The 26,602-nt window shown below is 38.3% G+C and overlaps 1 protein-coding gene across 1 annotated transcript in view; it reads left to right on the forward strand.

Moving 5' to 3' along the window:
• Positions 1–26,602, forward strand: part of LOC139960320 (unconventional myosin-XV-like) — a 61,833-nt gene that overhangs the window by 24,122 nt on the left and 11,109 nt on the right. The window contains exons 22-50 of the mRNA XM_071958612.1: positions 648–784; positions 1,221–1,406; positions 2,069–2,229; positions 3,170–3,418; positions 3,933–4,142; positions 4,879–5,020; positions 5,569–5,833; positions 6,877–6,933; positions 7,148–7,213; positions 8,383–8,459; positions 9,303–10,613; positions 11,271–11,429; positions 12,547–12,682; positions 13,065–13,177; positions 13,912–14,027; positions 14,816–14,909; positions 15,435–15,603; positions 15,961–16,055; positions 16,765–16,865; positions 17,982–18,046; positions 19,184–19,318; positions 20,494–20,591; positions 21,415–21,497; positions 22,439–22,667; positions 23,081–23,261; positions 24,035–24,183; positions 24,943–25,076; positions 25,727–26,027; positions 26,430–26,564. Coding sequence (XP_071814713.1) covers positions 648–784; positions 1,221–1,406; positions 2,069–2,229; positions 3,170–3,418; positions 3,933–4,142; positions 4,879–5,020; positions 5,569–5,833; positions 6,877–6,933; positions 7,148–7,213; positions 8,383–8,459; positions 9,303–10,613; positions 11,271–11,429; positions 12,547–12,682; positions 13,065–13,177; positions 13,912–14,027; positions 14,816–14,909; positions 15,435–15,603; positions 15,961–16,055; positions 16,765–16,865; positions 17,982–18,046; positions 19,184–19,318; positions 20,494–20,591; positions 21,415–21,497; positions 22,439–22,667; positions 23,081–23,261; positions 24,035–24,183; positions 24,943–25,076; positions 25,727–26,027; positions 26,430–26,564 — 5,354 coding nt within the window. The remainder of the gene's footprint in view (positions 1–647; positions 785–1,220; positions 1,407–2,068; positions 2,230–3,169; positions 3,419–3,932; positions 4,143–4,878; positions 5,021–5,568; positions 5,834–6,876; positions 6,934–7,147; positions 7,214–8,382; positions 8,460–9,302; positions 10,614–11,270; positions 11,430–12,546; positions 12,683–13,064; positions 13,178–13,911; positions 14,028–14,815; positions 14,910–15,434; positions 15,604–15,960; positions 16,056–16,764; positions 16,866–17,981; positions 18,047–19,183; positions 19,319–20,493; positions 20,592–21,414; positions 21,498–22,438; positions 22,668–23,080; positions 23,262–24,034; positions 24,184–24,942; positions 25,077–25,726; positions 26,028–26,429; positions 26,565–26,602) is intronic.

Here is a 26,602-nt window from a genome sequence, read left to right on the forward strand (position 1 = left end):
ATGCCATATAACGTGTGAAACATACTTGATACGGTATGAATATAAGCCACATACAATAATGTAACAATACAATACAAAACAACAATACAAAACAACAATACAAAACAACAATACAAAACAACAATACAACACATGCAATACAATACAATACAACACATACAATACAATACAACAATACAATACAACACATACAATACAATACAACAATACAATACAACAATACAATACAACAATACAATACAACAATAAAATACTATACAATACAACACATACAATACAATACAACACATACAATACAATAAAATACAATACAATACAACAATAAAATTCAATTCAATTCGATACAATACAACAATACAATTACAATAATGTAGGCCACAGACTTGATAGCAGACTTGATACAAAGGGTTTGCCGAAGACTTGATATTACGTGTACAACAAATTTGATACAGCGGTCCTAGTGAAATGATAAGTTCAGTTTTCCGGAATAATTGTTTTCCATATCTTAGGGTCTTGCAAGGCAGAAGGTGTCGGGTGATGAGTTTATACCAAGGTTTTAATTGTACGATTAGGTTTCATGACGTTGATTTTCTTTGATTTGCTGCGAGTCATTGTAATGTCTTTTGTTACTTGTTTTTGTGTTACAGCCCGACCTCTGAGGTATAACGAGAAACAGCATGTCGTCAAAGTACCAGGGTCCAACCCTGAATTGAAAACTGCCACAGCCCTACCAGCAAATATTGAAGACTATTCCTTCTCTAAGTACATCAGCATTCATTTTAAGGTAGGTCATTGGGGTCAAACAAAAACATTTACATATGAAAGGTCCTTCATGCTATCTGACATGGCTATCTATTAAACTTAGATATGAAATACAATTACTTTGTTTTGTTTCTTGATGAAAAAGGGCAAACAAATTCCTGGCCAGAACGTGATTTGAATCACTTGTTTATTATTTCCCAGCCAGTTTTCAGTTGTTTATTTACTTATATCGTTTTATGTTTCGTCTCCTTTCCTTTCACTGTAATGATCAATGATTTTCTATGATATAAAAACTATAAAAATATATAAAAACTATTAATATTTATTTTTTTGTATTTTCTATTTTTTTGAAGTTGGCAGTGTTATGAACACAATATTTTCAATTATTCTTATCAACTTTGCAAATTTTAAACTCCCAAAGTCAAAAAGCAGATTACTATTATCTATATTTTTTACAGAGCGAGGCATTTGGATACCAGGCTGTACCCCTTACCACCAGTTTGCACAAGTTAGGACCCGAAGAGGAACAGATCGCATTGACCCTCAATAAATTGATCCTTCGATTTATCCACAACACTGATCAACCGACCAATGCTCTACCAGAAGACAAGCTGTACATCATGGGGAGTTATATCATTCAGCAGGTAGGTGGAATTTCTATTTTATATTGAAGAGAAAAACAATGTATATGTCTGTGGGAGTGGACTGCCAAACTGCTCACTTAATATGAAAGATATGTCCCAATTCTAAAATATTTATCAATAGCATACACAAATTATATGACTTATTTTACCATATTTATTTGTAGCAGTCCCCATACCCTCCCCGACCCGCACCCACATCCTGCTCTCCCCTAAGTGGTATCCTGCTAAAACAATTTGAAGAAAACAGTAGTTTGTCTCAAAACATTTACAATCCAAATTGTTATATGACATCGAGGAGGGTTAACTTAATTAATTTAAAATACAAAATTTATAATTAATTTAATTAGATGAAAACAATGTCTCCATTAAATAGTAGGCTCTGAGTGTTTTTTAGTACTTGTTGTGGCGGTGTAACATGTGTGATTCTATTGTGAGGTTTCATCAAATTCTTACCAGCCATTCCACTTCAAATAATTTTCTTATATAGTGTGCATTTTCTCTGCCGACTAAAGCTCACAAAATGTGTACATTCAACACGTTTAGCTTTTGATGACTTTTTACATCAATAAGTGTTGGAGCCAAAATATACAGATGATGGTTTAGTATTTTGTAACAAGCAAAGTTTAAGATTTCACTTAAATTTGCTTTTTTCTATTTTCCAGTGTATCTCTCACAGAAGTCTACGAGACGAGGTCTACTGCCAGTTATGTAGCCTGAGCTGGGGTAACCCCTCAAGAGACTCTAGTAATAGAGTATGGCTGTTGATGTCCAACCTCCTCGCAGTCTGCCCACCCTCACGCAACCTCAAGAATTACCTCCTCAAGTATGTATTCTATTGTTGTGCACTAATCTAGTTAGGCACTTATTAAAGGAGGGGTTTAAACAGCTCCAAAATACTACTGCAGCAAGGGTGAATCAATATCAGCAAACAGTAGAATTTATCTCTGCAGACCAGTATTGTGTGTCTATTGTGTGAAATTTTTGGGGCACAAATGATGTATGTCCTACACAGCCTGGCTGCAGTGAAGCTGCAGCCCCCTCAGCATACTAACTCTTCACTGGGAGTCTAATAATTAGCCCAAAGAATATAAAACATGACAAGTTACAATGAAAACTTGTAAGCAATTTTGAAATAATTATTTAAAAAAGGGTTGAATTTATCCTCCAGCAATAATGACTTGTGTCAATGTATGTTAGATGTGGTTGCCATAGAAATACATATCAGAAACGAAATAAGAATGACATCATATGTACTGAAAGAATTATGTATTCGTGTATTCAGTTTAGCTGCATGTTGATATAAATCACGGTTGCCTTTCATTTACTGTGCATAGTTATGGAGGTATAGTGATAAAGGTCAGTCACAGCTAGTCAGTCAATCTGTGAGTCAGGCTGTCAGTCATTAGGTCAGTCTGTCAGTCAGGCAGTGAGTTGGTCTGCCGATCATTCAATGAGTCGTACAGTTTAGACAGTCTTTTGGTCAACATTTCAGTCGAGACAGTGTGTCCTGTATTCAGAAAGTGAGCCAGCCATTCACTCATTGATTCATTCAGTTATTGGTCAGTATTTCAGTCAGAGAGTCTGCCAAATCATTCATGGAGAAAGTCGGCCTGCCATGCACGGTCAGCGAAGCATTCAGTCGGTCAGTCACGTAGCCCAGAGTTTCCGACAGTCAGCTGGGCCTTTCTGCCGATCGGTCAGTCTTGTCTGATATATTTAGATTTAGATGTCCATATGTTTTTCGGTTTACACTTCGTACACAGGTTTATGTCAGACCATGCTTTTGAAGGTTACAAGGCTTACTGCCAACACAAACTGCTGACGATGGATCCTTACGCATTTGAGTTTGAAGATGCCCGGCCGTACCCTCCCACCCTCCTCGAGTGGAAGGCGCACCAACTGATGGGCAAGATGACTATTGCCACGTGGTTCAATGACAAGAAAATGCTCAACCATGAAGTCCATTCATGGGTGACGGGCAATGATTTTGCTAAAGCCCTCTTACAACAGAGGTATTGTACATCATAATTTGTGATATTTATTTTAGAAAAACCTTTGTCAATTCCTTTCAAACTTCTTTAATCAAGTAATATGCAAGTATGTCAAGGTGAACTTCTCAAGTAGGTTTTGAAGGTGTCGCAAGCAGGAATGTTTTGTACTCTTAAACCTCAGGGGATTTGTTTGTTCTAATATAGCTTGCTACTGGTTTCTTTATTTATTCACAAAGTCCATACATGTTCCTTTAGCTTCATGTTCTGTGTCACTTCAAATTTTCCGGCAAACCCCTATGCTGTAGTCAATTCCAGTCCATTTTCTTGTAATTATTATTTCTCAATAATGACCAGTCTTGATGCAGATCAAGTTATCATAAACCCGACTTGATCTGTATTGGATGCTATTTTCTCTTCTCTTCACCTCTGTACCTTAAATTTCTAGCTTCCACAACAGCTTTCTTCACTGAATGCTTTTGAATGTGTAATTTGTGTTTTTGCAAAAATTGACTCGTTAACCATATATCTTTTGTAGGGGTATCACGAGTGCCAACAATGGTTGGTCTATCAGTATGTTAGAAGGTGGAGTACGCTGTGAGCTGGCCGGTAGCGATTACGTCCTGGACTTGGTCAGCGAGGTCGAGATACCGCCCAACATGGAGACCAATGAACCAGGCTTTATCGTGTCCTCTGAGAATGTCAGTGAGATCAAATCAAGAAGGAATCCTTCACATCAAGGAGGGAGGTACGTATGATCAGGATCAGGTCGTGTCAGACCGACATTTTATCCATGCCCAGAGATGTCGACAGCTGGGTAGTGCCCCAGGGACAATAATGTTACCTTCCCCCCCTCCCCCACCCCCTGTTTGCTCTCCCTTCATTTCTCCATCAGTATAAATATTGACAACACTCTTTATAGTATAATTTCACAGGCCCTCACCATATTTTTGTGGACCCACTTGTTGACCCTGGACTCCAGGACGGTAGCCCCCTGACACTCTATTGTCAATCCTGTCTGTACCTTACCCCCTTTTCCTCTAATCTTTTTGACCACCAATTGTTTGACCACCTGTAATCATTTAGTGTATATTTTTGGGTAAATTGTGATATTTCTTACCATTTTTGCTCCTCTTCTTTTGATCCCTGACTACCCTGCCACGCCCTCAAGCCTCCACGGCCCTCATTATTGATATCTTGAAAACATGTTAGTATAGTTTTATTAAATACCCCCTCCCCTCCCCCACCCCCCTCCCCCAAACACACACACTACCACCACCATACTCTACCTCTGACAGTTCAAAATTCCATGCTATTACACTATGAAGGATAATCAGACCCAAAATTGTGCTTTTAGTATAAATTATCTAATTCTTGCCCCAATTCTTATATTCTAAAGTAGACTACAAATGATTTTCACATCAAATTTAAAATGGGTTTTATAAAAAAAAATTACATTGAGCATTTTTTTTCATCATTTGCAGTGCTGCTAATGGGTTACATGATCTATTTAATAAACCAACCTTTGGAGCAACTGGTCAAGTCAACTCAGTAGGCACTGAGGAATTTTCTAATGGAGTTTACCCAGCAATGTACCCCAAACCAGACTATGCAATAGAAAAATATGTGAGTACCTGAACAGTCATGGGTGATGGGTTAAGGAGTAGTGGAAGGGGCCATGTGGGAGGTAGGTCGTGTACCCCAGACAGGTAACTATCATTCACATTTCAGACGACTTTGTGTCAAAATTCACTCTTTATTCTTTATATGTTTAGACCACAGTCGGGCAAAGTGCGGTCTTCGAGAAAACGTCTTGCGGCCTGCAAGGAGGTTTTCAAAATCATATTAATGAGGAAAAACCGTGAAACCGTAGCCTATGGCTATAGATGAGTCATGGAATGTGTATGGGTCGAGGTGGTTGCATTTAGCTCTTACTTACGACAGGGATGTTGAAATGTAACAGATGACCCCCGTGAAACTTTCTGATGTTTTTATATCCTAATGCTAAATGCTAAAGATGTCCATTTTGGTCACAGGAACTTACATCTGCGAGTGTGCGTCACATGGATTGGGTACAAGATCTCACCGTGGCTCACCCAATCAATTTTGTGCCCTCCTCTGGTGGTCGAGACTAATATGCTCTTCCGATATTTTATTTTCTACCGTAATTATAGCAAGCGGATCGTCTCAGAAAGAGAGACGCGATCGGGGAGCCAATTTACGCCGAAGTCAAGAGGAAAAGGCCGTCTTCGTTTGTTCCACCCCCAGAGGATTACCCAGCGATAAGCAATGCCCAGAGGGATGCGGACTTCGTCGGTAGTCTGTTTCAATCCATCATAGATTTCGATGGTGGCATGGGACTCGATGACGGCTATGAAGTCGATCAGGCCTTGAGAGGAGGCGGGGACACACCAGCTGGTCCAACAATGAACCAACAAAGTACGCACCAAGTAACAGCTGACAATTGTACATAGACCAAGAAACTTAATACCTATAGGCGTTGGGTATATCTTCAGTTAAATGCTATCTCTTTGAGCTGCTTAAATGAAATATTCTCTTGCTAGGATATTTTCTCTTCATGAAAAGTGTGCAGTTGTTGTTGAAAACTAGTCTAGTAACAATTTAGTGGCTTGTTTTTTTGGGTGTGGGTTCAATGTCAGTGTAGGACTCATAACTCACCTCTGGGAAAGTTCATTATGACACCCACCAAGTACTAAAACTTATGATCAATTGCCGCATTTACAGCTTTAAGATCATGCTAGGTCATGCAGCAATGTGTTTTTTATTTTTTTATATTTTTTTTTTTATAGTGCCAAATATGAGTAGCGAGTACCTAAATTTTTGGGTGGAAATTCAAATGTTGTATCTGAATTTGAGTAGTGACTACAGTACAGAATAAGCAGTGGCGTAGGAAGGTACTTTTGAGTGGGGGGGCTGAAGACTGATGGCCGGCCTGGGGGAGGGGTCTAAGGGGAGGGGGTGTCCCCCTCCCCTTTGGATTTTTTTTGCATTTCCAGGTGGCCTCAGATGCAATTTGGTGCAATATAGCACACTTCAACTCCCACTCCATTTTGTAAAGAATTTTGCATTTTCACCTGGCCTTAAATGCAATTTGGTGCTCCAAATGAGATTTTTTTTCTCATTTGGAAATGAAAAAGGGGTTTTTTGACTTGCGGAGTGGGGGGGCGGAATGATACTTCCGCCCCCCACATTTTTCACTGGGGGGGCTGGCGCCCCCCAGCCCCCCCGGTTCCTACGCCCTTGAGAATAAGTGTCAGATAAGTAATATGCCCGGATGCTGGATAATGCCTCTCTGGTTTGGTAGAACTCTAATACACTTTTAAAGAAATTTGTTCTACATGATAGAAAGTTTACAATCGAATTTATTTCAAATCGTTTTTATCCACAAAGACAGAAATCACTTAAAATTTTTGATTTTATTCGGCTCTAATGTGTTTATTTTCTGCTCTTCTCATCTTCAGTGCCAGGACAACCTATTTATAACCCTCTTACAGCTATGCCACAGCCTGTGTATGCAGGTAAACAGTTGCTTTCATCTCCTCATTTTTCACCGTTTTACATTTTTAGATGATGAAAGGAAATTTTGGTTTTGATATGGTTCAAAATTATCTCACTAATATATTATATGACAGAACAATTGTTATTTTCTTTTACAAATATCATGTATAGCTTGCGTTGCTATAGATGAAAATGACAGTGAATGTTTTTTCTCCATATTCTTCATTTTTGTAGCCTACCAGCCGGCACCAATGATGTATCCTCAGCCTAACTATATGCCTTTCCAACAACAAATGCCAGGTACTACCATATATCTTCTTTCTAAAGGAGCATGAATGCTAGCACATTGGTTCAACCTATTCATGAACTCATCTTTAATGTTATTAATATATATTCCATCATGAAAAGCAACTTTAATATTACATTGATATTATCAAGAGTTAAACTACAAACTCAATATCTTCCCCTATTGCCAAGGGTCTTGTTCAGAGGATATACACTGTTCCATTATCCATCAATTATAGAAGCTATGATAACAGCTAAGCAAAAGGTGTGAAAAATCAAAATATAAGTAGCAAAAGTAGAGTGGCAAGATATAAAAGTTCATTTGTATTTTCCACAAGTTTTTTTTCTCCAAATGTAAGTCTTTTGATCATTAAACATGGCAGACACTGAGGCTTGGGTATCTTCTAGATCTTACAAACTCAGTAGCAACAGTTGAAACTAACATACAAACATTGCCTGGTGCAATTACCTTTTAGCTGGGAGCTTCTTACATCATATTGTAACATAGTCCTCCTTACAAATTTTTCTGACATCATATTGTAACATAGTCCTGCTTACAAATTGTTCTTACATTCATATTGTAACATAGTCCTCCTTACAAATTTTTCTGACATCATATTGTAACATAGTCCTGCTTACAAATTGTTCTTACATTCATATTGTAACATAGTCCTCCTTACAAATTTTTCTGACATCATATTGTAACATAGTCCTGCCTACAAATTGTTCTTACATTCATATTGTAACATAGTCCTCCTTACAAATTTTTCTGACATCATATTGTAACATAGTCCTGCTTACAAATTGTTCTTACATTCATATTGTAACATAGTCCTCCTTGCAAATTTGTAAGCATGATCATATCATCTGTATCAACACGTTTTGCAAGGGTGTCTAAGCTGATAGAGACTCTGAGAGAGACTCTGACTAGATAGATGAGTCTCCATTACTGATTTTTTTTGGTAAATGTAGATCGGTAAGTAATTATTAAGAGATAATTATGTCATTTCCATCGTGAACAACAACAACAGAATTAAGCTTCTGATGTTTTAATATATTGCTGTACTGATAAACTTGAGTGAGAACCGTGAATATCTCGTGGCAAAGAGCACTTACTTTTGCATACTTTTAGCACCAAAACAATTTTCTCTGTTTGTTTGTCTGTTCGTTTGTTGTTCTATCAGCGGTTGTACCCATGATGCCACAGCAGCAGCAAGCACCGCCCCAGAACACAGCAGACAACTTACAACAAGCTCTCATGGTAAGGAAACGATTAATGTCCATCTTATACTGTCATCATAAGCTCTCATGTTTAATGTACATCTTATACTGTCATGATAAGCTCTCATGGTAAGGAAACGATTAATGTACATCTTACACTTTCATGATAAGCTCTCATGGTAAGGTAACGTTTAATGTACATCTTACACTGTCATGATAAGCTCTCATGGTAAGGATATGATTGAAGCTTACATAGATAGTAAGACACATATTCTGTTTTACATCTAACATGATGGTGAGGGTTGAGAAAATAGAGAACTTGTCTTGAAATCATTTTGCATTCTAAGAGATATATTTAAATTATGTGATATCGTTACATTTTATCACAGAAGTGACCTTAATCATCAAATATGTTTCTTTTATGAGGAAGAGTGGACTGTTATGCCCTTATTTCTGTATTTCCAGGATAACTTGGACTACAAGTCAAACTTATTATCATTTGCTTTGATCCTGTCCCTGTCATATCCCCTCCCCTCCCCCCGCCCCCCCCAACCTCTTCTAACCATCTACTAATATCGTAGAGCCAACCATTGTTGAGAAACATGGTTGCATAACTATCCTATATGCAGAGCTTATTTCTGTAAAAAGGGTTTCCGTTTAAAATTAGCAAGGTTTCAAAAATATGTTTCTTGCAGTGTTGTCCTTTCTTTTTACTTGTCGCTATGTTCAATGGATAAGTGGCTAGCGATGCACAAGGTTTTGTTACCCCAATGTCTCGTCATACAAACAGTCATTGCCTGATAAACCAAAAAAGAAATATTGTTAAATGTCACGTTGACATTTTGTGAAATGAATTTAGTTTTTCCCCTTGAATTTTGTACAGGCCCAACAGCTACAGATGCAGTCTATGCAAACACAACAGATGGTACAGGATTTACAGCGACAGATGGCAGCTTTACAGACCTCTGGAAAGTCACAGGAGAGTTCTCCAGATTATCAGACCATTCAACAGCTACAGAAGGAAATAACTGACCTGAAGCAAAGGGAAGATCGTCACTCATCTGAGAGGAAACCAAAATGGCAGCCAGACCCCCAATCAGCCACAATTCTTAAAATGGAGAAAGAGATTGAGGAACTGAAGAAGCAGGCCAAGCAGAGTTCGCGACCCAAAAGTGTTTTGAAGTGGCCAGACGATATGCAGGGCTCGAACAGACGGTCCATCCAATTCGAGGACAAAGTTGAAGTCATACCGAGCACGGATCGGGACGAAGAGATGGAAAGACCGAAACCCTCGGCTCTGAAAAACAGACGCAAGACACCGGCGGTGTTAAAATCGTACGGAGACGTTTTAGAGGAGGACGGGTCGAATTCGGCTTCTCTGGATGCTATGCTGCACCAAATGCCGACCGATACTCCCTGGCCCCCAGCAGCAGCACCACCTCCCCCACCCCCACCCCCACCACCGCCACCACCTGTATATAATGATGATGCGCCACCTATGACACTCAGAAACAGGAAAGGGCAACTTATCGTTCTCAAGAAGGATAAGAAAAACAGGGCCCGAACCGTCCGGGTCGGTAAAGTGGTCTGGCCACCACGTGAGGCGGACGTTTACAAGGAAGAAGTCGTTCCGGGTCGGGAGATCGGCGATGCTTCAAAGAGCGCCAAGGGTTCCTCTGCAGAGACATTTGAAATCAGAGTGGAAGACCTAGCGCGGCAATCTCGCAACCTCAGACCCACCAAGACTAGAGAACCTTCCAAGAAAGTGGGTCATGTGACGGAAAAACCAGCACTGGTGGTCCCCAGGAAGAAAGCAGCTCCACCTCCGCCAGCTGCAAGGCCCATCAAAGAACCTGTCAAGCAGCTCCCCAAACAGACGGCCCGGAAGCCAGACCAGCACGCAGAAGCATTGAAACTATTACAAAGTAGATTTGTACAGAGAGCACCGGAACCGGCTAAGAAGGAGACAAAGAAACCCAAGCCTCTGGCACCTTCAGCGCCTCCACCAGCACCTCCACCACTGTCTCCACCACCGGCACAAAAACCCATGCCCATTCTGAGGAGGACACAGGAGCCTGCCGCACCCCCTCTGCCCCCTAGACAGGAAGGTATGCAGCGAAAGACAAAGACTAAGGGTTCGTTGATCCAAAGGAAACAAGAGATGCTGGGACAGAAGAAGACAGTTACTCTCCAGGTTAGTGTGTAACTACTTGTCTCGGTATACTGACAGTTTATGATTACTGATATTATCCGGATTATGCTGTTTAATATCATATATACTGATTGTAAACTATGTCTGTAAATGGTAATGTTAGCTTATGCATAATAAAAAAAAATAGATCAAAAGGAAAGTAAAGGGAAAGTAGAAAAAAACGATTTTTTTTTTTTTTTTTTCCTGTTGATTTCTTGAAAGTGATTTGTTGATATGAAAAACTTTGGGGGAAAAAATTTATATTATTCGTCCTTCCATATGATGCCATGCAGCTCAGTTCCCGGTCCAGTTCACCCCTGGATTGCCCAGCAATAGGCTTTGCTCATGGCTCAACCCTTCCCAGGTTTAACAGCTACACCCTGCGTAGCCTAACTCAGCCTAGGTCCCGGTCCAGCTCACCCCTGGACTGCTCTGCAGCTGCAGGTTACAGTCCGGTCACTAAGTTTTGTTGAACTTAATCATCGTTTTTATAAATCAGAGGATTGATGAAGTCATATTTGCCGCTCAATTTCAAACTCTCTTTCCTCAGGACCAAATCAAGATACCACATAATAAACATGGAATCTGTCCATCAGTTTGCTACAATTCACAGAGGTATTCTGTTTTGTTTAAAACTTTGTGTGTTGTCTCTGATTTCAGCCTGAGGTTGTGGCGACTCCAGCTCTCACTGTTGTCACCGCAGCTCATGTCATCAGACTCAAGGACTATGAGAACATCCAGACAAGATTATACAAAAGAACCCAAGGAGATTACTACGGTTACCACAGAGTACCGTGGACTATCCAAGTCCGTAAAGAGGTGAGTACGTACTGTTACCACAGAGTACCGTGGACTATCCAAGTCCGTAAAGAGGTGAGTACGTACGGTTACCACAGAGTACCGTGGACTATCCAAGTCCGTAAAGAGGTGAGTACGTATGGTTACCACAGAGTACCGTGGACTATCCAAGTCCGTAAAGAGGTGAGTACGTTTCATGTTAGTTTTAATACACATTGTGACAATAATTGGGAACAGGCTGTGGATACCAGTCTGTCTATTGAATACCAATGGGGTTTGGCCAGCATTCTAACAGATGGCACAATCATATAGGGCCTATATATTTGCTGATCTGTACAGTATAAAATATTCCTAAGTTAAAAAGTAACACTATAACGTAAAAGCGCTCATGGACAAGCATGCAAAACACATCAGGTGGATTTGTTAGCAGACACGCTGGATGATTGGCACAAATTAATTTCACTTGTGCAGCTTCGCCCAATGAAAACACATGTTTTAGAAAACACGTTTAAAGTGCTAAAAGTAAATTTTGTTTTTTCTTGAGAATTCCCAGAATGACACATGCTTCTTTTCTTCTTCAAAATTACCAAGAAAAAGAATTGTTTGTATCTCTAGTTACCAACTCATAGTACCATCATGCTACTGCTGGTGACTCCATGTAGACGGTACTAAAACTCATAGCAACATCTTGTCACGATTTGTGATTTGTTACATATGACCGATATGATATGGTACCCTCTGCTGATTTTGTTCACAGTTGGGGAACCTCATTGAGGTTTCCAAAAGATAAGGAACAGTTCCAACTGTAAATATGAGTGCTTTGAAGCTTGGTATGTGAGGACATTTTAGAGAGGTATTAGCATTAGAAAACTGACCCAACTGGCTGAATATGATTGATAGCCACTTTTTAAGCCCCACATGCATGGTGGGAAAAGCTATGTAGGCCTCTTTTAACATCCCAAATTTTCTTCAAAGGGGAGGGAGGAACAGTGTCCCACTTTTCAACCAAAAAGCAAAAATATTGTACTCCTTGCTATCACTGTGTTGTTTCACTTTGATGACTTTTTCTTTGAGAGAGTTTTTTCATTTCTTCATTCAGTTAATAAACCATATTTTTTTGACCGTGTTTACATTCTAGGTATTCATTCCTGGTGAAATTGTGAACAACAACCTGGTTCAAGAGCTGATCTTCAGACAAATCGTAGTCGATGTTCACTCGAACAATTGCATCCGAATGACCAAGGCCGAGAAGAGAATGATGAGGTCCCTGCTGCGTGAGTCTATGACAGATGTTCTGTTAAATGTAGAATTGGTTCAGCTAACGTAAAAGCAGCGGCCCTTACGGCTATCTGAAGCAAAATTCACAGCTCTGTCTATATGGAGTTCAGTTCTGTTGAGCTACTACCTGGGATATTGTTTGCGTATTTAAAAACGTATAACCGTGATATGTGACCAAGCTCTCCGGGTGAGAATCGGCTATAACCTAGAATAAATTTTATGTACTGTCCTATGACCAAAAATGCTAGAAATAGTCATTAACATAGCATGTGTACACATTCCAAAAATTTTTTTAATACCAAACGGTATTTCTTTAATATATCAACTGCTAATTTCACTTTTGTCTCATACTTTTGATTGTTTAATTTTTTTTCTCAGAGGAGAGAGATATATTTGAGTTAAACATCAGTGCCAAGATGAACTTTGCACCCGACATCATAGAGAAAGCTCGACAGCTTGGCTTTTATTTCTGTAGATTCTTTCCAGTCATAGTAAGTCACTGATACACTTCTTTTCTGTGTAAAAGTAAGTGGGACTGACGTTTCGATCCTAGCAGGATCTTCTTCAGAGGCTGACTGACAACTTGTCATTCAGCTTCTGAAGAAGATCCTGCTAGGATCGAAACGTCAGGCCCACTTACTTTTACATATTCTTTTAATGATACACAGGCTGTTTAGTGGATAAGTAGTTTGCTAACAGGTTTGCAATTCTTTTCTATGAGTGTAAATTGTAGAATTTAGGGGTCCACTGTTTTGGCCCACTTATTTGGTGTCTGTGTTACATATCTTACTCAGAACCAGGTTTAAGGAAAGCTAATTCCTAACTTTAAACAGATTTTCAAAGAGCAAGAAATGGTTTGGTTATAGAGCAGAAGTGTGTGCTAGGATGACCAGAATCAATTGCAGAAACTGTCAACCAAAACTAATGTCATTTAAGTTATTGAATAAAAAACCGTCATAGTTTATAAACTTTCATATTTTTGGTCATTTGTTAAAGTGTAGAATTGATCAACAAAAGCTTGTCACAAACAGAATTTGAAAGTTTATGTAATTTAAAGTTAATAATAAATAATAATAATCATAAATAAAAATGATCCTAGTTTAATAAATTTCAAAGCTTTGGTCCCAGTGCAGTCATTTGTTAAAGTGTAGAATTTGATAACAAAAGGTCACAAACAGAATTTGAAAAGATTGTCATTTTTGTTAACATATTTGTCTTTCTTTAGAGCCGAAGCAGAAATCTCCATGTTGATTACATCGGTGTATCACATCACAGCATCGTCCTGGTTCAAAGGTCAACGGACCCAATGCAAGACCAGCTCAGGACAATAGAATCATTTGAGTAAGATGAGACTAAATGTTTTACAATGATGCTAGTATGCTATGGAATATATATATATATATATATATATATATTTTTTTTTTTATTTATTTATTTATTTTTTTAAATCCCCCATAAAACCAAGGTGGAAAACTAAATGTAGATACGAAAGAACCCACTTGCATGAATTTGCTTTGAATAAAAAAACAAAAGACAATGTTGAATTTATAATTTATAGTGGGTACCTGACATGTACTTTCAAAATTTTGCAAACATCTTAAAAATGAGAGTACGAAAATATCCTATACCTATGAAGAACATGGTTGGGCATAGTGAAACAAAGTATGAACTGGGGACAGCTCGACCTACTGTCGGGATCCCGCTTCAGTACAGGGTGAGACAAAATAATAAAACACATTCAATACGCATGATTGAGATTATACTTCTCTTCTATTTGGTGGTTCGTGTATAACTGTTTAGTTAATCTATTACACCTACAATCTTGATCATCAAAGAACCTTCTTCGATATGACCTGCTATCTGCTTTCATTTCTGTTTGCCTTTGAAGATCCTGCTAGGATCACAAATCTCAGGCCCTCTAACTTTATACATTCACCTGCACAGGCTTTTTTTTGCAGTAGATAAAACAGTTTGTTAACAATTGTGAACCTGCTAATTAGTCAAAACTTCAGGCATCTTTCCAGGCCATTATTAAAGCCTACACATACTGTTTTATTGATAGATATTCACCTTAATAATAAGAGCATGTGAAAAATTGACAACAACATGCGGTTGTATTTGTTAAACAGGTTCTCGGAATTGCGAAATGTGAAGGCCACAACTCATGGAAACCTCAGAATCATCACAAAATCTGACAGCATTGTTCCTCTCTACACAAGAAGGGTGAGTATACCTTAGAAAGATATTTTAGGTCTAAAGTTTTCACCAATATTTTTGATATGAAATTAACGGAATTGAAAAAAAGGAAAATGAAGATCACAATATTTATGAGGATCAGACATTCTCTTTTCTTTGTTTTTGCATGTCTCCCCTGATATCAAATAAAATTGTTGCTTATTGTTAAATAAAAGTATTTATGATAATGATATTATAAAATATCTCTTTGAAATGCCACATATTGCTCATAATCTTTTAGCGTAAAGGTGGTAAATTCCTATCAAAGTAGAGCTGGGTTATTGCCATAGTTGTTTAAAAGTATTAAGCGAGTCGGGCACAGCTGTCGAACTGAAGAATACGCCGCTCAACTCGACATTCCTAACTCATTTTCGGTAAGATGTTTAGTCACACGAGTGTTGATGTTGCTTTTGATGGCGAGAGAAATTTAAGCTGGTAAATACATCCTGAGGTAAATGCACCCTGCTTAAGTTTGTCATTAATTTATGCGTTTTTCTTTTTCCTCCTGTAAAGGCTGTTCAACTGAAGAACATGATAGATGGGTACATAACATTCCAACAAGAGGATTCACAGTTTGTAAGAGCCATCAGGGACTACTCTGCAAACGAGTCTACGCTTCTCTCCTTCCAGAAAGGAGATGTCATTAAAGTCACAGAGCATGAGGTCATCAAGGGTAATAGAGGTACGAACATCGCTAGAATTATACCTACGAGAAAAAATCACATTAGTTTGAAATGAGGGGATCTAGAAGGTATTCGTTGGAACCGATGTCCCCGGAGACGAGGGTGGGAGGGGGGGGATTTAAATCCTGACTTTTTCAACTTTACAGTAGAAGTTTTGATGGTGTTTTGCACCTTCTGATATTTGAAGCTACCAACCTTAGCTATTAGTGCTGGTTATGCTAAATAATTGTGATTTTAACATTGGATATTTCCTAACAAGATTAAATGCATAAAAAAAGACAGCTAAAACCAAAAGGAAATCATGATATACAGGAAACTAAGTTATCAATTAAATTTACTCAATTCTCTTCCCACAGACTGGTTATATGGTGTACTCAATGGTAAAACTGGCTTTTTCCCTAGCCAATTGGTTGAGCCTTTGGCTGGTCAGTCATCTCAAATACATCCACCAGTGAGTATAGTCACGATGATCAATTAAACCTGATATGAAATCAATTACTGACATTATGAAAATGGAAAACATAGAAGAAATGAAAATTAAACGCCTGAATAAATGAACAAAATTTAAGTACTGCACTGACTGGGCTTCTAAATAACTGCCTATATAGGCCTAAGTCTGTACCCTAACAATCCACCAGTGTCACCTATCAAAGCACATTTGCCATTAACGTATATCAAGGATTTCAGTTTGATATGAAACAAAACTTTTTACAATTTTGAGAAAAGTCCTTTTTTTTTTTAACTTCTGTCATAAGTGTTCAAAGGCTTTCTCTTTATTAACTGTATTCCCAAAGGAAACCGTATACGTCAAATTCCAACCAATTTATAATATCTGTCTGCTTGTTCAAGTCCTATGTAAGATTTAAGTAAAACTGATGTTGAAAAAGTTAGTTTGTCAATTATGAGGTGGTCAGCATTCTAAATAAAGACGCATTTCCACTTCTAGAAATAGCAGCGGTCTCCTACAATCATCAGGGAGTAGACATTTTGTAGTTCAATAGCGGTTAGTAATTCTTGATGCAATTAGGTATTCAGTATCAATCGTAACGTTACACTGTGTAGTACATGTATAAAGCTTGGTCACAATTTGAGTGTGAAAGATTTTCTTCGTTCGTTTAATCCGTTGTTAGAGTGAAATTCATCCTTTGTTCCTTTCTTAGGTTAACAAATCACAGGTCGAAGGCAAAGAGAAGTCAGACATGCCTGGAAGACTCTCCATGGAAGAATTTGCTATGAAACACTTCCGGGAAATACCAGACAGGTACAAAAAATCAGCGGGTTGCATTGGAGGTGTATTTGCTATTTGCCGTAGATGTAGTGTGTAGAATAAATCTATATCGGTCTTTTGTAACATTAGACTGTGTAAACAACCACTGTTAACCCCACCAAAGCCTGATCCATTTCTAATCCTCCAACCACACTGGATGCTGGCTATACCAAGCACCTTTATAACAAATGTAGGAAGGCCTAATCTATATCAGTTATTTGTAACATTAGACTGTGTAAACAACCACTGTTAACCCCACCAAAGCCTGATCCATTTCTAATCCTCCAACCACACTGGATGCTGGCTATACCAAGCACCTTTATAACAAATGTAGGAAGGCCTAATCTATATCAGTTATTTGTAACATTAGACTGTGTAAACAACCACTGTTAACCCCACCAAAGCCCTATCCATTTGTAATCATCCAACCACACTGGATGCTGGCTATACCAAACACCTTTATATAAATTTATATTTGTTAAATAACAAATGTAGTAAGGCCTTAACAAGCCATATTACTCGCATGTTCTGTTAGTGTAGGCGAAGCTACTGTACGTTAACCCCCCCCCCCAAAAGCCCTCTTCTTTCAAAACAAACACCAGCCCTCAACATAGGCCTGCCTCATTAGGCATAGGAGGGTATTTTTTGTCTTTATTGAAGGATACTCTGTTATTGGGGGTTTAGGAGACTGATCTCGTGTAGGGTTTCTTGAGCACAAAAAGTGCATACTAGCAATTTTGTTTGAAACTCTGCAATTTGTTTAAAATGTAGTATCTCCTTCTTGGTTTTTGGCAAATGACTATCCCTCCCCCCCCCCACCGTCCACCTCCTTACCTATTCCTACACCCCTGTCTACCCTCTCTACCCATAACAGATGTATGTAATGATCTAGACTTTATTGCATGTAAGAATCACACACGGTTGAAGTTGTTATTTTCGTTAACATTTTCAGGGATTAATCCATTGTGTGGCATTACAGCCAAAACACCAATACCAGAATTTGCATAATCTGTTTTATGACTGCAACAGAATGTAATTTAAAAAAATTGAATAGACAGGGTTTAGTTGGCAGTAGGTGATAATGGAAGATTCTTTTTTTTTCCTTGACAGGCTGACATTACGGAAGCAAAAAGGATTCCTCGGTTCGGTTAAGCAATCTCTTAGGAAGAATAAACGTAAATAAAGATTCGATCATTTGGTTTTATTTTTTTTGGGGTGTAAGGTTTTCATACTATAGTGTTCATTGTACCTTTTGTAGTAGATTTACTGTTTCAATAGATACAGTATAGTGTCCCAGTGGATTCAGTACAATATTCTGCTTTCTAAATATAGTCATGGATGTGTTGGGGGCGGGGTGAGTGGGGTTCTAACCCCCCAATCTTGGCAAAAATATCACTAGAGGAATTCAGGTGATATCAAATGCCCTTCATCAAAAGAAATACACATAAATGACTTAAGGTTTCAAATACCTTTGTAGTTATTTATGTGTTGTATAATGTATCACACAGACATCACACTCCCAAGTTAATTACTGTGTTAAATAAATAACCCTAATTGAAGGTGATACTTGGCTAATATTGCTAACCATAAACACCCAGTTGTTCATAAAAGTTGAAGGCAGTATTATAGTACTATAGACATAGAGCAAGAGTGATTGGCAGCTTAATTGCAAGCATTTAGGGCAAGGCTCTTGAAATTGAGGGGCCTGTACAGGGGGTAGGAGCCGGGGGGCACTGGGGGCACGTGCCCCCCCCACACTTTTTTCCAAAATAGCAAATGTGCCCTCCTGGCAAATAAAATGTGCCCCTTTGATGAAGAACTGTCTTTTGGATATCTTAAGCCTTTGTTAATTTTAATATGTTATTTTAATTATTTATTTTTAGTCTGTACTGTACATGCTATTTTTAAGATGGCATCCAATATCTTTTTGTAGCACGGTTAACAATAAATTGTATTGATAGAATACTAACACATCATATATATTTAAGTGATATGGCCGGTGTGTATCGGTTTATAGCATAACGAGTGGTGGTTGTGGAATGAGAAAATGCCCCTCTGATGTTGTGCCCCCCCCACTTTTTGGAAGCTTCTTACCCCCTGGGCCTAAAGCATATGCTACTTTTGCTACTAGGTTAATCCAGCACTTACTGCAACCGGTGCATCACAGCAGGTTAATAAATTATGTTATCAAAGGCGTGGTGCTACAAGTACTTGCAGGGAAAAACTTGATATGCTACTAAACATTTGTATCATACACTTTATAATACTTTACAAATTTAAATTAACATTTGCATATATTTCATTTCTCACAGCCAAAAAGAGGAGCATCGACTCCAATTTCCTGTTGGAGTACAAGGGTTTGGTCTCTTACGATCATTCACCAATCCATGTGTCATTAATGCCTCTAGAACCAGAGGAAAATAATATCGCCAAAGATTGTTTCATCGGTAAGTTTCTTTCTGTCTTTCTGCTCTAAATACCTGAACACCAATTTACATCTTAGGGAAATGAGACATGTCTGAGATATTCAGTCACTCTTTAAACTATATTTATTTATTTCTACATACCTTAAAAGCATTGAAGACTCGCCCCAAACCCTGTGCGGCCATCAGAAAAAGTTAACTCTCTGTTGCTTGCAAGTGACGTTTTGTTTGTGTTGCTACAAAATGCAGTACTGAAACGTGATACCTTGTTATCTTTAGCTGGACCTGATATGTCCATCGCTGTATCATTTGTATACTGTGCTGTGGGTATTGACCGCAGCTGTATGTACTGACTGTACACTAGTGTCTAATTACCGACGGTAGCAAGCTGTGTGTGTATTTTCTGGGATCGATGGTGGTGTTTAACACTTCTGTTACACCTCATTCAAAACTAGGTCAGATTACCAGCATTAGACGTTTCTTTTTGGGCGAGTCTTCACATGTGCACCTTTTATAATTTCCTTTTGTTGTATTCATATTTGTTGATAAATTGAATCCCTGTCAGTTTCCAATTTGTTGATTTAAAAAACATAATTTACAATGCATGGATGTAGAAAGTATTTGTTTGGGTCAGTATTTTGTGGTACCAGAGCAAATAAGAAGATACTTTCTCAAAATGATTTCACCTCCGACCATCGCAACAAATTTTCAAGATAAACAGTAAAAAACGATGACTATTTTCAAACACAATAGATGCATCCAAAAATCAGTCTTTTATCTTTTGGTTATTTGGCTAAAAACAAAATCTTGCATGTTTAGACAAAATAACTATTACAACAGATTAAATACTGAGTAAGTCGGTAAAGTTTCAGACCATACATGAGCCCCTATGAGGTACATACCACCATAACACATATACCTAGCCTACTTAGGGTTTAGTGATAGGGTCTGTTCCTGTATTTTTTCATTTGTTTTTTTTTTATTAACGATTGAAAATAATTACCATTTATTTGGCATGGACTAGCAGCTTGATGGAGTCTGGTAGAAAATGACGTATGATTTTTATAAAGTTTGACTGCTTGGAATGCGATAATCCCTCTCATAATGATAATTAAAAGCACTCCTCTGGTTTATTTGCTCTGGTATTTGTACGATCGGTGTCTCACACATTTCAATACTGTCATGAATTTAATCCACAGCTTTAATGCAGATTATGGGAGATCATCCCTACCAGAAGAGATCAGCCGACGAAGCTACTAGCAAGGCCGTCTATCGTTGCTTCCAACAGATACTAAAAGTAAGCAAAAACCAAATAAGGAATAGCCCTGGAACTCCATATTATATTTTATTATTACCTTTTATTATAAACTCCATCATGAACTTTGAAATGAGTCCTTTTATGACAATTGCTCTACAGAGCATTTGCAGTACATTATTAATATAGCATTAAATATGCATTTCTTCAATTTTCCAACTACTCCAAGGGTAAGTTTTTTAACTCATTGGCATGAGGGGGCAGCAGGGGGTACAGCCAGATGTCCAGGGTCAATCAGGGGACCAGGTGGCATAACGGATAAAGAATAATGTATTCTCACTAACATAATCAAACATGGAACCCCATGACATAATTGTTTCCAGGGCCCAGACTGGACTCTCAGCACACTTGGGGGTGGGGTGGGGGGGGAAGACATGGTAGGCAGATAAATGCAACCTGACTTGTGATTCTATCAGAGGCCCTTGTGTCACTGTATTATGCAAAGCTAATGAATATGCATAAATACATCAAGACACTCAATGATTTTTGAGAATTTTTTCATGCCGGTAGTTGTGAAATACATGCAGATAGTACTAAGTGCACAGAACATTACATACATGTGCTGAGCTTAACTTGGCCAGTCGGAGCGTGAGCATTTATTGTTTATCTGTGGAAACGAGAGTGATTGCAACTGTCGAAGCCAAGTGTGACAACAATCCTATACAATAATAAAAATAGCTTAGGATGGGTATGTAGGGAAATGCAATGATGCATGGAAGGACAAACTGTATGTGTGATGTATAAATCGGACTCTGGTCGATATAGTTCTTTATATTGTTTTTGGGTGTTTTCTCTTTTCTTACAGACTGTGAGAGATTATGAGGTACTCATAGATGAGATATACTGCCATGTGGTGAAGCAAACTACACACAACGTCAGTGTCGACAGGTAAACCTCAACTCAACCGGGTTTTTTATTGTTTGTTTTTTTTGTAATTCTGTCTTGCACAGTCAATGTTCCAAAGGATCTATTACTTGCTGTTTTCAAGTTAAGAGCCTTTTATTCAATTACCTCTTCTTCAACACTAAATAATAGTCATATTTGTTATTGATTTTAAATATTCTTGTAATAGACAGAGGGGGAGAGGGGGTTGAAAAGTTGTAGGAGACATTGGAGATTTTTTGTTTTTGGAGAATTACCTATCTCCCACCTTTCCCACTCTCATATCCAATATAAATGTAGCTATTATGTCTGTTTTGGATGTTGGTATTAGCAGAGTTCGATAGGACCACCTATCCCCCCCTCCCCCACCTGTTCCCATACCTGGATATGACAAGATTTGTCATCATGTTATAATTTCTCATGATTTGTGTCATTAATCAAAGAATGTCAATCTTCTGGACACTTTCCGTGGAATAATAAAAGTATATACATGTTGGTTTCCCAAAAACTCAGAAGGAAGCCATAAATACCCCTCATAAAGATTGGGAGGAGGGGGGATCAAAAAGTGAAGCATTGCTTTCCAAATGGAAGAGACCAGTACACCCCATTTCTCAAAAGCGACTGCTGTATTTCCCCCCTCCCCAGAAGTAGGGTACAATTCACAGGAAAATATCTATTTGGGAAGACCTTTACATTTCCACTACAGATAATTGACTTTATAGCAACATAAACAAGTTTGTGAAGGATTGGGGTGAGGGGTAGGGGGAAGTTTACACCTATGATATCCCCTGCATGCACCCTGTAGTGTTTTTGTTTGTTTGTTGTTTTTTCTTTTGTTCTCTGACATGTATTAACGACTGGTTTTTAACATCCATCACCATCATTCAGAAAACAAGAAAAACGTCTCATTTACTTACAAGTTTTTGTACATTATTCTTCACTAACAGTAAAAGTTGTGTTCGCGGTTGGAGGGTTCTTTATGTACTGTCCATGTTTGCCAAGTGCAGCGACAAACTCAAGCCGTACCTGTGTCGTCATCTGGAGGTTTGTAGCTCCATCGAGGCAGAAAATAAATATTCCGCCATGGCAAACTCAGCGCTGCTCAACTTACAGAAGACGTTGAAGTATGGTGGCCGAGAAAATTTGCCATCGAAGGAGGAGATTGATAAAATCATGGTGAGATGTCCTCTTAAGATATGAGATGTCCTCTTAAGATATGAGATGTCCTCTTAAGATATTCCTACCTTTCAAGTGTTTTCATGCTCAAGTCAATTATGTACATCATTAAACTTAAGGTTAAAGTGAAAATGGTTAAAAGTTCAGCTAAATAATGAGGAAGTTTAATGGTAATTTAAGCTAGTGGCATGACTGAAAGCCTGGAATCTGTGGATATCAGTCCAAACTCAACCTCTTTGTTTGTTTGTTTATATAAGTTTGTCGTGCTTATTTGCTAGTTTGCGCTTCTTTAATGAATTTTTATCTTTGAAATACATACAAATATATATATATATATATATATATATATCTACATATATATATATTTATATCTACATATATATATATATATATATATATATCTTTGATAACAGGAAGGCAAACTATTCAAACAGCAGCCATTTTTGATTCCTGAGTCCACGCAGAGGAGCGTTCGAGTGAAGGGCAACACCCTGGTAGAGGAAGCCATCAGGTCAATCTGCGAGGAGATGAACGTCGTACAGGAGGAGGATGTGAACGAGTTTGGAATCCTTTCTGTCACCGTCAGGAATAAAGGTACGTGGTCAAAATTAAGCTACTGCTGGCAGTTCTCCTTTTTGTTTTAATTCTTCTGGAATAAGAGGATGTTGTTTTTTTGTAAAGAGTATATTAATCTCAAATCTTCAAAAACAAGAATATTAATGATACAGAAATGTTATTCTTTATTTTTCATACTGTAAAAAAAAACAACTGCAAACAATGTCATTAACAAACTGTAAAACAAAAAAGTTTCATCTTGTCAAAATAAATCACGGATAAGCAGAAATAGCATGGGCAAGAAAATTGTAATTAAAAAAAAAGAAACCTCACCCTGTCAAGTTTTAAAAATGTTTACCTATAAATACAAGCTATGAAGCATGGATAACTAGACTAGAGTATTAAGAACTTGCCAATCTGGTCTTGTTGTTTAAATATGTTTTTGAAACTTCCATAGAAAGGTCCTATCCCCCGATGTTTATTATACTAGAGTTGATGTAGCAGATCTCTACCATTGCAGTAGGGGTTAGCTTTTAGGATGGAGTTTTTGTTAGGGTTGGAAGATTTGATCTGTCTTACATTTCTGGGTGCCCCTGCAATATATATATTCCTTCATCTTCTTGTTGCAGATACTCTTTCCATCTGTTTCCCCCCCCCCCCTTCTCTACTACTTCGTATCCCCCCCCCTCTCCCATTTTCCTTTCCCAATCTTCCTTCCTTCAACCTGTCTGCATGTGTCGTATCTCACCTAGTACGATTACTAGTTTAAGATTTTTGAGAATTCAACGTTTTTACACTCTGAAACTTTTCAGAAACTGAGAGGCAGTTACTGCGTGGTGAGGTCTACATCATGGATGCTGTTCCCAGTAAAGGAAGCCACACCCTTGTCTTCCACAGAGTGTCGTGGAGAAGAAAACTCAAAATTGAGAAAGAGATGCTTCTCTCCATGCTCTTCCACCAGGTATGAAAAAAACTTGTCTAATTCTCAGCGATTCCCATCATGCACAGATGCATCTCTGCTGTGGGTAAATTGGTTGCTAGGGTCACAAATTAAACGATACCCAGGTCAATAATATATCCCATCATAGTTCCCATGCCAGGTTAATGAGAAGACCTTGAAAATGCAACAGCAGTGCAAGGACTTAACAAAGACTGTTGGCTCTCAGATGTAGAGCGGAAAATATCAGCCCCAAAATTTAAGTTCCATTGTAGAGAGCAAAAAGTGGTCAAATTTTCCGACTCGTTTTCAATGCCTAGTTTATTTTAGCCTTGAGCTCTGGTCATGTTCCTATGTTGCCAGGTAGAATAAGTACAAGCCACAGGTTACTTGAAGTATGAACGACCTGCAGGCAAAAAATATATAATTACATTTTCTCTTTGACATTATGGGGTATGCCAGGGTTAGCATCTCTTATTTATACTTCCAAAACTTCATGAAAGGGCATTTCCATTCATTATTTTGATTAATTATTAAATATAAATTTAAATTTACAAAAGCAGTACAAATATTTTAACTGAACCACAAATATTAGTGGCAAACATTTCATTTGATGAAATTTAAGGTAATCAAATCTACCATATACAGGATTGCCCCTCTTTCACGAGACAATAATTTTCAAAAATTATGACAGTTTTTGATCAACTTTTCTTCTTACGGCTTAAAGCATTGTACACAACACACACAACCAACACTGAGGGAGTTGCTCTTGTTTCTTTACAGGTAAAACAAGACTACCTTGGGAGTAGACTGATATTGCTGACAAACGAAGGTATGAACGACACACTGAAAGAGATGATCGCCTACCTCGGTGCTCTGTTACTACGAGTGATGCAACTGAACCAAGTACCGTCAACGTAAGATATTGAATACTGTGCAAATAAAATGTCTAAGGTATCATGGATTAAAAACACATTGATGAATGAACGGGCAGACGGATGGACGTATGTATGCCCACCTAGAGTTTACTTTACCACATTTTTTACCATCGGCCAGATTAATGGCACCCCAACCAACAAAACGGTTCATTATAATCTTTATATTTGTTATGCAACAAAAATTTGAAGAAATTTCTGGGCAAAAAACGTCAAATTGAAATAGTCAAAGTGAGTCAAACTTTGATCCCATTCTTAATGATGTTTTGTGTTCCCTTCTGTGACCTATGACCCCTGACCCCAGCTGTGACCTCTTCTGAAGCATTCTGATAGTACTACTGTAAGTTGTCATTGTAAATGTGTAGCACAATACACTCACGAAGGTTTTTTTCTTTTCTTTTCATGTATTTGTAGTTTCCAAAGCTACATTCGATTATAACTTGAAAAAAAGTTGAAAATATTTTTAGATGGGTTGAAGATTTTGTTTTATTATTTCAACCTAACTTTTGGATCAACGCTACAGACAGAATTGTTCGAGTTTTGAGAATTCACATCAGAAGTTGAAGTGTACTTTACCTGTATACTGGTTGATTTTCCATTGCTTTTCTCTCGCTCTCTGTTTATACATACAGCAAAGATCTTCCACAATTACTACCAAATATGGTCTCGAAAGACTCGTCGACGATCCCTCCCAGCCAAAAATTGGCACCTCAGAAATGGCTCAACCTGATTCAGGAGAAAACGGTGGACGAAATTACTAATTTGAGTCCCAACAGGGCCATGGTCCACTTCCTACACTTGATGCGAAATGCCAAGCTCTACGGTTCCACGTTCTTCCGGATCAGTTCTTCCTCTCATCAAATGATCGGCTCTGAGGGCGCTATGATGGCCGTCAATAAGATCGGCATCCACTTCATAGATTCCCAGAAACACGTAAGTGGTCAGCCATTTCACAATTGGAACGTGTCGTCCTTACTTCCAGATCTCGCCGGAACCTTAGTTATTAAAATAACGTCTAACTACCTGACTGGGCAGATGCAGTGTATTATTTTACTACCACATCTCCAAGATATGGAGTTTATGTATTATATTAATTTGGACCATACATCGAGAGCTGATGATGGGAAAGTTTACATCTTGCTGTGCGATCAGAGCCGTCCAGATAGTTACTGCATCGCTATTAAACCCTGTAAGCTTCACCCAGATATTATGTCAAGATCACAGAATATTATCCTGTTGAACCCTGGCAGGTTCGATGAAGGTTTATTCCCTGACTGTTACCGTCTGTCCGTCCGTTTACTTCATCTCAACGTTTTGTCTTGCCTTCCTCTCCAGGAACTGATATTCTCCTATGACCTTCATGAGGTCATCTCTGCTACGCCGTTCACAACCTACGAAGGCCAACAGGTTCTCAAGATAAACAGCGGTACTCTTCAGACCATGAAAGGAGAACACTTTGAATTAGAGAAGGTAACATTTACATTTCTGGTAGTTCTAATTGAACAAAT

This window comes from Apostichopus japonicus, chromosome 19 (assembly GCF_037975245.1).
Source record: "Apostichopus japonicus isolate 1M-3 chromosome 19, ASM3797524v1, whole genome shotgun sequence".
Classification (NCBI taxonomy): Eukaryota; Metazoa; Echinodermata; class Holothuroidea; order Aspidochirotida; family Stichopodidae; genus Apostichopus; species Apostichopus japonicus.